Below are 10,466 nucleotides of genomic sequence, written 5' to 3' on the forward strand. Positions count from 1 at the left end.
AATAAAAAGATGATATATAGTAATTTTCCATGTATACATCAGAATTTCATAAAATTCCATTAATTTGGAAAACTGGATTTTGACTTCATTCTTTTGTCTTTTGACCCTCAAAACTCCATTTTTATGGAATTATCCCAATTCCAAATCCTTTCTTCTTCTCAAATCATTCCATTCAAACACAACATTTCTTATCCTTTCTTTTCTTTTCTTTCCCTATACCCTTCCCATCCAAACGAGGCCTACAGAAAACAAAGATTTTATTAAAAGTAGATTGACAGCGGACAACTATTTGAGCGTGTGATTCAAAAAGAATAACCAATGAGGTAAAAGAATGCTCCAAGTAAATTAATGATATAATTACTTTCAATAAATGCTTAATTACAATTAGAAGCAGTATATTAAAAAAAGGAAACAACAATCCATTATAGCTTTGCTTGAGGTTTTATTACATTTCTGGCTTCAAACAATTTCCCAAACTGTTACTTCTTCTCAGTTACGTATGATCCTCAAGAAATCTCCCACAACTTTTGCAGGAAGCATAAAACAAACTGTAGGTCAAACATATATAAAGTGTTTGTACAAACAAATCAAGGCCCTTAATTTTTGAGTTTTAGCAAAGTTTAATCAAACGGCTAGCATTGTGGAAGATCCTTTGGTGGAGGCAGAATGGTTTGATCTTTTCCAGGTCCATCTTCTACCACAAATGCTGTTTTCAGTCCCCAACCAGTATGGAGCTCCAAATGACAGTGCAAAAACCAAACACCTACATAATCTCTCAAGTTAATTATTTCATACACAATATAGTTACACCTATATATATATGTAATGCAATCTAATTACACAAGTTTGAAGACTATACATGCTTGAAGCTTGATATATATAACAAAAGTAAGTTACTTCATTGTGAGCTGGAGGTCACGAGCTTGAAACGAAAAATAGTCACTCTGCATGCAGAGATAAGACTGTGTACATCTAGGACTCCCCAGACCTCGCAATGACAAGAGCCTTATGCACTAGGGTAACCTTTTATATGCCTGATATATATAGCAAAAGTTGAAGTCCTACATCCTTTTTTAGTATTAGTACTTCTAGCAAAAGAGTTTAAAGTTTATAAGTAGCAAGCCTAGTCCGCGAGACTTCCGCCATTGCAGTGTCTGAGGAGGGGTCAAATGTACACAGCCTTAGTAAGCAGAGAGATTGTTTCCTTATTTCGAACCTATTATCTACTTGTCTAAGTCACAATAGAGTAATCTTACTATTGCGCTAAGGTTGCTTTTATAAATTCAAAATTTCAACTTCAGTGCATGGCTAAAAAAATATAATACTTCTCATATTTGGTATACTTTATTTAAGTTAAGAGTAAAAATAGAGAGTCCGACATTCAGACACATCTGACTAAATTTATGTGGGTAGGGAATGACGTCATGGCATCATTATATTTGATGACGTCATTTCTCACTCATATAAATCAGTCGGATATGCCTGACTTTCGAACTACTATCATTATTCGTAAGTTAATTACCTGGATTGTCAGCTAGAAATCGAATTGCTGTCCACCCACCAGTGGGAACTCCAACTGTGTTTCTCTCAGGAGGATCAACCAAGTTATACTTTGCAGGGTCCTTAGCAGGATCAAAGTTTCCAATACCAGTTCCAACAACAAAGAAGTTGTAGCCATGAAGATGGAATGGATGTGACTCAACAGTTAGGAGACTAGTGTCTTGCAGAACCAATTCAACCGTAGAGTTGAAGGCAATCTTACTAAGCCTAGTCCCTTGGATGGTGCCGAGATTGGCAGTGAGTGGTGCTCCAGTATAGTTGAAAGGAGTCGGAGGCTTGTCCGGGAAATCAGTTCTGAAAACCCCTTTTGTGTTGAAGTAATGAGCTTGAAGAAGCCCAATCTGAGGCATCACAAAAGAGATATTGTTCAGAGAAGCCGTGAGTCGCGTGCCATTAACGCAAGTTGGACAATCGTTCCTCCCCAATCCAATTGTGTAGAACAGTTTTCTATCCACTTTTAGTGGCACATTTGCTGGATAGGTTGGAGTGTTGAGGCTCCTGAGCTTCTTATTGTAGCTCATCACAAATGAAGAGTCGTTTGATGCTGGCAAAATGGGGAGTTTCGGGAGAATTGTGTTGGGGATGCCTTTGTATTGCAGTATGGCAGTTGCGGTTCTGTTGTCTATGGGGATTGGAACATCTATGAAAGGCCTTGCAGCCATGAAGTATCTGTTTGGCACTTGGTTGGCTTGGACCAAAACGTTTGTTGTCTGTCCTGGGGCAATGAGCAGAGCTTGCGTTGTGAATGGCTTAGTGTAGACTGCGTCGATCTCCACTACTGTCATGTTGTGACCGGCAATGGCAAAGAAGAGCTCGTCGTTGAGAGCTGCATTGATTATCCTCAGGAGGTACGTTTTCCCCAGTTCAACCTCCATGGCAAAGGTGTCTGAAACAAGAAAAAGGAATGATCATATATATAGTCATTAGAACAATCAATAACAACATAAATACCACAGATTGTTCATATTCCAAGTAAAAGATCAAATTGCCAAGTGTGTAAACTCAAGTTCTAGAATGTAAGTAACAACTTAAGGGTATGTTTTTCTTAGGTTTCCTAAAAACAGTTCTGGATAACTCAGTAAACGGAAATATTTTCTCAGAGAACTACTTCAAACAATTCTTTAAATTCAAGTCATTTTTAAGTGAGTTTTAAAAAAATAGTTTTCAGAAACAAATGGCTAATGATCTAAATCATTTAAAGGAAGAGGAATTTCCATGTGAGCTTGTAACCGATTCAAATGGGTATTCTATGAACGATGAGAAAACAAAAATGAACAAAAACAACTAATTTTTGTAACCAACTAATTTTTTTGTAGAATTCTCAAAAAAACAAAAACAAAAATGAACCAAACAAGCCCTATGTTGTATCGAGTCTACTCACAACTAATAAACCAATACCATATTGGGTAGAGTGTCTAATAAAAGGGGCTTTTTTTTTTTTCTTTTTTTTTTTTTTTCACTCCTATTCAGTCATAACATGGCACAACAAAAAGTGTTTTAAGGTTATATTTCTTACATTTTTCAGAACATGGAAAGAGTGGTCCTGGTTTGCCATTGATTGTGTGCGCATCAGACATATTTGGCGGCACGCCCAAGTTGGTCCCTTCCTTGACCACCTCTTCAACATCTGTATTCCACCATTCTCCTGCACCAAAATTAAACAAAAATAATAAATTGCAGAAGTTAATCTCCTATAATTCTTTTATGATCAGAACTAATTAGCAATTTAGAAATGAAATTTCAAATTCACCTAGCAAAATAGTTTGTTCTCTGTTTGGCTGTGGGAATGGAAATGGGACTCCTTGTTTTGGCAGGATAACAATTGCACCATAAACTGTGGCTCTTAGCCAAAGAATATGTGCATGCCACCATAATGTTCCTCTCTGTCCTGTTACATTGAAGTCATAGACGTAGTTACTCCCGGTCTGAACCGGACACTGTGTTATATAAGCCGGACCATCGGCCCAACCATTACGATATTGCTTCAATCCATGCCTACAAAAAATCACCAAAAAGCCATAAAAAAATCGTTAGATATAGTTTAAGGTTTATTTAATACAAACAGTTTTCTGTTTTCGAAAAAAAAAAAAAAAAGGAAAAAAGAAAAAAGCTGAACCAAGCAGACCGTGTTCTCTTAGATTTCCTTCTTATATGTCTTCGATTCGATTCCTTACCAATGAATGGACATATTATATTGTGCATGGTTTGTAACGTTGATCTGAACTCTATCTCCCTCTTTAACAAAAATAGTTGGCCCTGGAAATCTACCATTTACAGTTACAATGGGTTTCGCATGGCACAACCTACTCACATTCTTCACTTGAACCTGAAAAAATAAAAAATAAAAAATAATAATAATAAAAAAATGAATATGAGCAAAGAGAGGAATAAGCAAATTTAAGAAACATGCATGAGATCATGAAAATGGCAATGAGCTTAAACAACTCACGTCAAACTGGTATTTCTTTGTGGCAGCTTCGGCAGGGATGCAAACGAAACCGAGAAAACCAATGAAAAGAAGTGTTAGACCGGAGAAGAAGGTGCCGCGGATTGCCATTGTTGCAGTATTTACATGGAAGGTGGTGAAGTCTAAGGTACTTATATATATGAAAAATGTGAAGAGGCAAAGTTAAGCTATCAGTTTGTTAAGGTGAATTGTGATGTATCTCATTAGGTAGAGAATGATTTAGGGGATATATTGTGAGTCACCAAGCTTGTAAGCAACATAATGATTGGGACTTAAAGAGGCCATTGACTTACTTCAAGGCTTAGGTAACCAGCTTTAACCTAGAACAAGATTTTAGCAACATTTTTTATGAACAATGTTTGTCCAAGGAGGAATCTCTTCTTGACAAATTATTATATAGTCCCGGAACAATTGGTTCCTGATCAATCATTATTCGCCAAGTAAACAACTGTTTTGTTTATGTTTCAACTAAAGATTGGCCGTGATCAATAGTCAGGTCCATATAATAATTTCTCATCCCTCCTGTGGATGGACCATATCATGCCAATTGAGAGTAGTGGATTCCATTAAAAAGTAAATTATTATTTATTTATTATTATTTTTTTTTGGCAATTTTGTATATAGTTATTTTATTTTTATTTTTGTAAATAGTATGTTAAGTTTAGAATTATATAACAATTTTCCATTTTGGGTATGAGAGGTACATAAGACCAACCTAACCTTTATGCTCTGCTGAGCTTTACCGTTAAGGTGAAGGAAGAATATTTAGATAGTGATGTCCAAAGGGAAATTTTGTAATCAGGAGGCTTTTTTATAATTAAGCAAGAAAACTTGTGGCTGTTACTGTTTTGTATTTAAAAATAAATAAATAAATAGTTCAAAGAAAGTCTTACTTCTAAGCTTCTGTGACTTTCATTTGTATTCAAATTCATGACTAGCCACTTACCAATTCATACCTCAATATATACGTGCGTGTGTGTCTCAAAAGGCTTATATACTAAAAATACATATTTTTCCTTACTCGGATGCTTCAGAAATGATTGTATTTGCTATTGCCAAGTCTATTGAATGTGGGCCCTTCAGCGGTGTTTCACTCGATTCCATCACTATAAAAGGGTTATGAGGTAACGAAATTTTTTATCAAGTAAGTTTGGAATCCCACCTAAAAGTGTAGCGACTCTCTTTAAAATTGACACCAAATATAAAAATAAAAATAAAAATAAAAATTATTTCATTTCACATTTATTTTATTTTATTCTATCACACCAAACTAATCCTAATCAAATACGAGATATTATCCTAAAATTATATAACTTTGTGTCATGACCTATGACTGAGGGACAGTTTTATACAGACTTATAAAAGTAATGGAAAAAAATAAATTCTTTTAATGAAAAACTTTTTTTTTTTTAACAGTGACGACCGTCTAAAGCAAGCTTAGACCACAAAATTCAATTGATATTAACATATAAACGTGACGTGGATTGGAAAAGAAATTGGCCCACATAAAAGTCAATCAAAAAAAACTATTTGGTATTAGGACCTACGAAGCAAATGGGTTGTCTATTTGTCATGTTGAATTACACATCTACATTTGTTTTCAGTCCACTGTTAGGCGCTATCAGGTATTCTAAGGGTTGAATATTGTAAATTGGTTTCAATAATCCAATCATTAGAGTTTTCAAAGATTTAGGGCCTAATGTTTCTATCCTAATGTTTGATTGGAATCAAACATTCAAAATATATGGATTAGTTTCAATTGATACCCAGTTTTTGGTATTGGACCCAAGTTTTTTTTTCTTTTTTTTTCCTTAATGGTACTCACATACCCACGTCTCCATTAAGATTTGAACCTTCCTTTCAGAAGTAGGAACTTGGTACCGTTAGCCCGTTGGTAAGCACTTTGTTCCATTTTGTCCGGTACTCCTACCATATGCTTAAACTTGCACTACCATGTCCTGTGCGAAGGGGTTCTGTGCACCAAAATGATCTCGTTTTGTTGGCCTCCATGCTATGCACCAAAACCGTGTCGTTTTGGCGCGCATTTATACTGTGTAATACTGTCTACCTTTGTCATGGTAACATTGGATCTCGACTTCCAAGCCTCATCTCAAGGTTTCAAGGCTGGTAGAGACAAAACAAAAAAAAAAAAATACAATTTCTATTTGCTTAATTTCTACTTTCATAATGAATTTTTATCTTTTCCTTTCCTGACGAGGGGAAAAGTTACCAGTATCAAACAAAAAACAAAAAAAAAAATCTCCTAACTGATGATATGCTTTCCTTTCCCTCATGCTTATCCAAACAATGCACTGTATACCAACCAATGAGCACCAAACAGAGGACAAAGACTGGGATACTAGGACAAGCAGTTCTTGCAAGAAAAGATATATGGATGTCATGTGCTACAAGGGAAGCAAGAGCAAAACTTGTGAATGAAGGGCACACCTCTAGCCAAAAGTTCAGAGTCTATATAAAGTACACACAGTCTATGTCCTCTAGAAAACTTCTTTCCAACTCAAGGAACTACAAAAGGACACCTCTACATTCACTAAATAGCTAAAAGATACGGCAACAAAACAATCTCCATCTTAAGTCTGGACATTAATGCCAAAGTTACCACGAACTCAGGCTGTTGAGGAAAGCCTATGATGAGACAATATGAGGAAAAAACTGTGAAGGAGACCTTCAAAAATTAATTGGATCAAAAGAAGTACATCTGGCATGCATCCAAATAACCATTATCAGGATGGATAATGATTTTAAAGCCAAAGAGTTTGAACCATGGTTTGCCATATCGGCCGGTTCGTAACCCTTTTTTAAAGGTCCAATATCGTTACACGGTCGGTTTACCCCGATATTCGCCCGAATCCGTTGTACCGCAACCGTGAACCATGGTTAGAACGAAATGGCCGTTCTTCGGCATGAATATCATTACTCGTAATGCAAAAGTGATGGGACAACATGAAAAGCATTACAAAAATTTCCTCAGAGAGCTAAATATAGAAGCACTTACAAAATGCATATTTGATCCAAATTGCTAGCAGATAAAATAGTCACTGCACTGATAAACTTTCGATTACAATGTGTGGCAGTGCATGATGAGGAGCTTCCATGCAGAGAATAGATAAACTTCAGATTTTACGGAAGCAACTTTAACAAAAGATTATCATAATTTACAACCCACATGAAAGTCATTCACAGGCTGGTTTAGTGTCAAAGCTGCTTAAGCAGATTGCAAAGGCTTGGAAGGCAGAAAGTGGGTAGCGATAATCCATGGTGAAGATGTCTTTTCCGATCTTTCCAAACTGTAAAATTACTTTCTCTTGCTCTGCAGCTGACACGTTGTAAGAAGGATCAACAGCTGCCACAAGCTGGAAATTCTTAACAGAAGCAACTGTAACACGACCCTTGAAATTTAGGCACCAGCACTGTAGCTGCTCATGCCATCTTGGAGACTTGTTTTTAAGTATCAATGGTTGTTTAGCAACTGGGACAGATATCGGAGGCTCTGCAAGGCTTGAGGAGCTGAAGTCTATGATTGACTCCTTTTCTTTTGAGGCTGGTGAGGGAGAATGCTTCTCATTAAAGGAATGGAGGAACGATGTCGGTGTTGGGGCGGTGCCCCCCTCTTGAATTGAAGAGACAGGAATTGAATGCATGACACAATGCATTCTTCTAGGCCCTCTTGTGCGGAGGACATTCAGCTCATAGGAAATGGTAGCTGCATCATAGTTACATGCAGGTAATCTTGGAGACACTTGCTTAGCATGGAATCTTCGACTTGACCGACTATTCAATTGAACTGCAGCATCGTTTGGAGGTTGGCTGTCACATATGGTAAACTTGGTGCCCAGAAAATTAGACCTGGAAGAATATTATTTTAAAAATATTGGTTGGGGTCATAAAACAAAAAATAAATGGTAAAAGAAAGAGCGGAGGAAGAGACCCATCAAACAAATATAATTAGCATATGTGGTGGCCAAGACTTGCCTCAGTATTCCAACATATGTGTTGCTGGCTCGAGAAAAATCATCTGCAACCAAAGATATCACAAAGTATGTTTTTGTTGCTCTTCTGATCTTTTTGGCCGCCAATAACAACTTATCATTCTCATCTGCAGCTGTCAATTCAGTAAAATGGTTAATGGTAAACCTCCGAACGGCTAATAAATTCCCATTCCATCAATGCATAAAACCACATCTCTTAAACATGATTGTGTTCTTAACTTACATAAGAAGCAACAAAACTCCAAAACTAGGTTAAACTATGATTCATTCAAACAATGCCACTAAACTGAACAAACTATATGTTAATGGTTTCCAGCAATGCATTGAATAAAATGTTATGTAATTTAACATGATATATATGTAGACCCAATATTTCCACAGCAAAAGATTCAAATAGTCATTAAGCTTAGGAACATAAAAAACAGTAGTCCACGTGATCATCTTACGCAACAATGCTGTGATACACAAGTTACAAGTTCCAGAGGATCTTCATTCAGTCAATCGAAGGGAACACCAAAGTATCAATTAATGAAAAACTAAGCATGAAAGGATAAAAAAGACTTACAAGGGGTCAGACCAAAGTACAGACGAAATATGGAAGTTGCTCTGCTCCTTTTGATAAAGCACTGAATTGGAGCATCACGCGGTCCAGGCTATTTTATTTAGGAGGTGAAAGAGGCAAACATTATAATCAAAAACTGATAATAATAACAATTTATTAAATAAAGAGAGAAACAAAACATTACCTGCTTCAATGAAATGGGAAAAGTGAGTCTCCCACTTTCCTCTGGCGTCTTCACAATCTCCTTAGTGATCTCCCTCCATGACTTGCAAACTGATGCACAGTAAACAACAGTGGTCCTCGCAGGCCATGACATCTCACTTTCTTCAACCCTCCGAATTATATCCAAAAGCAACTCCGGCGGTAAGTTTGCCCATTGCCCCTGCTGAATAGGTTCAGATGGGGCCACATCAGGAGCAATATACGACCGGGTTCTGTTGCGCCAATGCTTGCCTTCTCCCCGTCGCCTAGATATATTCCCAATCCCATCTTTCATCTCCTTCAGCTCACGAATAATGCTTTTGAAGGACATCTCAGTTAAACATAAAAATCAATCCTTTCTTTCAACTATTCAACTGCAAACACATCAAAAGCAAAATAAAAATCCTACCTTTTCTCTTTCTATTATCTACTTTTACAAAAGCAGATCTGACTAAGAGTTGCAGATTCCAATGTTTAGAATAAATAAAACAAAGCACAACAATTTTTTGAAGGAACCATTTGCAAGCATGAATATGATACCTAGTTAAAGAATGATTCAACACATCCACAGAAAAATTAGAACTTCACTGATTCTATATAATTTATTGTATCTTCTTGTCAAGTCATTGCAATATTTCCAAACAATTTGTTCTAAAAATTCAAATAAAAACACAAACAATGCCAACAATTATATGAAATTTGATCCACCAAACTCACCACGACTTATAGCAGGAAAAAAAATAATAATAATAATACAAATAAAAAGATCTGATCTAAAATTAGCAACGACAAGTAGACAACACATCACATCGTAAACAAATAACGATGGAATTAAAAAAACAAAAATCAAAAATCAAACTGAGAAGTAAAAGAGAAAAAATTGTTTTAACGAAGACCGGAATGCAGAATTTGTAGAATTTGCTTAAAATAGCGACACTAGAGAGCAGTGAGAAGTGGAGGAATTACCTAGAACTCTCTGAAACGCTCAGATCCGAGATGGAAGATGTCAGATCGGAGAAACACGGCCAAAGTCGAAAATGGCGACCATGTTCACCGACTCCATTGACCGCCGCGAAACCCTAGATCGGAATGCCATATCGGACTCGCATCGCCGGAACAACCACCGTAGCCGCCACGAACACCGCCTCCACCGAAAGAAAAGAGGTCACGAGCTCACGCGCACTCAAAGCTTCAATAAAGCTCCCAATTTTTACGCCCTCAGATTGTGGATTGGGACACTCTCTCTCTCTTATTCAGTTCCTCTCTCAATCCGAAACTTTATCTTTTATTTAATTTTCCTAAATTTTTTAAACGTAGTCTTGTTGGATACGTCACTCGTACAGATATAAATGCATCTCAATGGTACACGTGGCTGGAATTTTTAAGTCAAAATCTTAATCCAGTAGGCCCCACCTAAATCCAAAATGCACACATATATCACCCAACGAGTGCATCCAGACCGTCCGATTACACACAATATCTCAATTTAATACAGAGTAGGAGTAAATTGGCATGGTACATTGGATTCTTAGATTGAAAATTAGTTTCTGAACTTTATATTACAACTCTTTTCAATTTATTAGTATTATAATATTGCAAATTGGTATAATTTGTTGCCCATTAGTGTTATCAAAAATAAATTGCAGTAGTGTTATATTGTTGTCGT

At 36.5% G+C, this 10,466-nt stretch overlaps 2 protein-coding genes across 3 annotated transcripts; both read right to left on the reverse strand.

Moving 5' to 3' along the window:
* Positions 1-332: 332 nt before the first annotated feature.
* On the reverse strand, positions 333-4,210 carry LOC132266687 (laccase-11-like). The gene is made up of 6 exons (XM_059767650.1): positions 4,010-4,210; positions 3,735-3,886; positions 3,311-3,555; positions 3,077-3,205; positions 1,523-2,446; positions 333-763 (listed from the first exon to the last, which is right to left on the reverse strand). Exons 1-6 carry the CDS (start codon positions 4,115-4,117, stop codon positions 633-635), a joined length of 1,689 nt encoding a protein of 562 aa, XP_059623633.1. The 5' UTR covers positions 4,118-4,210; the 3' UTR covers positions 333-632.
* Positions 4,211-7,039: 2,829 nt separating this feature from the next.
* LOC132266688 (tubby-like F-box protein 5) lies at positions 7,040-10,084 on the reverse strand. 2 transcript variants are annotated; one of them, XM_059767652.1, is made up of 5 exons: positions 9,767-10,084; positions 8,784-9,174; positions 8,603-8,690; positions 8,021-8,144; positions 7,040-7,894 (listed from the first exon to the last, which is right to left on the reverse strand). In XM_059767652.1, exons 2-5 carry the CDS (start codon positions 9,129-9,131, stop codon positions 7,222-7,224), a joined length of 1,233 nt encoding a protein of 410 aa, XP_059623635.1. In that variant the 5' UTR covers positions 9,132-9,174; positions 9,767-10,084; the 3' UTR covers positions 7,040-7,221. The 2 variants fall into 2 exon arrangements, with proteins under 2 accessions (XP_059623635.1, XP_059623634.1); XM_059767651.1 differs by having other exon boundaries at positions 8,021-8,150; positions 9,767-10,083.
* Between the last annotated feature and the right edge of the window lie 382 nt (positions 10,085-10,466).

The sequence above is a fragment of the Cornus florida genome, unplaced genomic scaffold (assembly GCF_030987335.1).
Source record: "Cornus florida cultivar Cherokee Brave unplaced genomic scaffold, ASM3098733v1 CherokeeBrave_3.0.0_Hap2_Chr07, whole genome shotgun sequence".
Classification (NCBI taxonomy): domain Eukaryota; kingdom Viridiplantae; phylum Streptophyta; class Magnoliopsida; order Cornales; family Cornaceae; genus Cornus; species Cornus florida.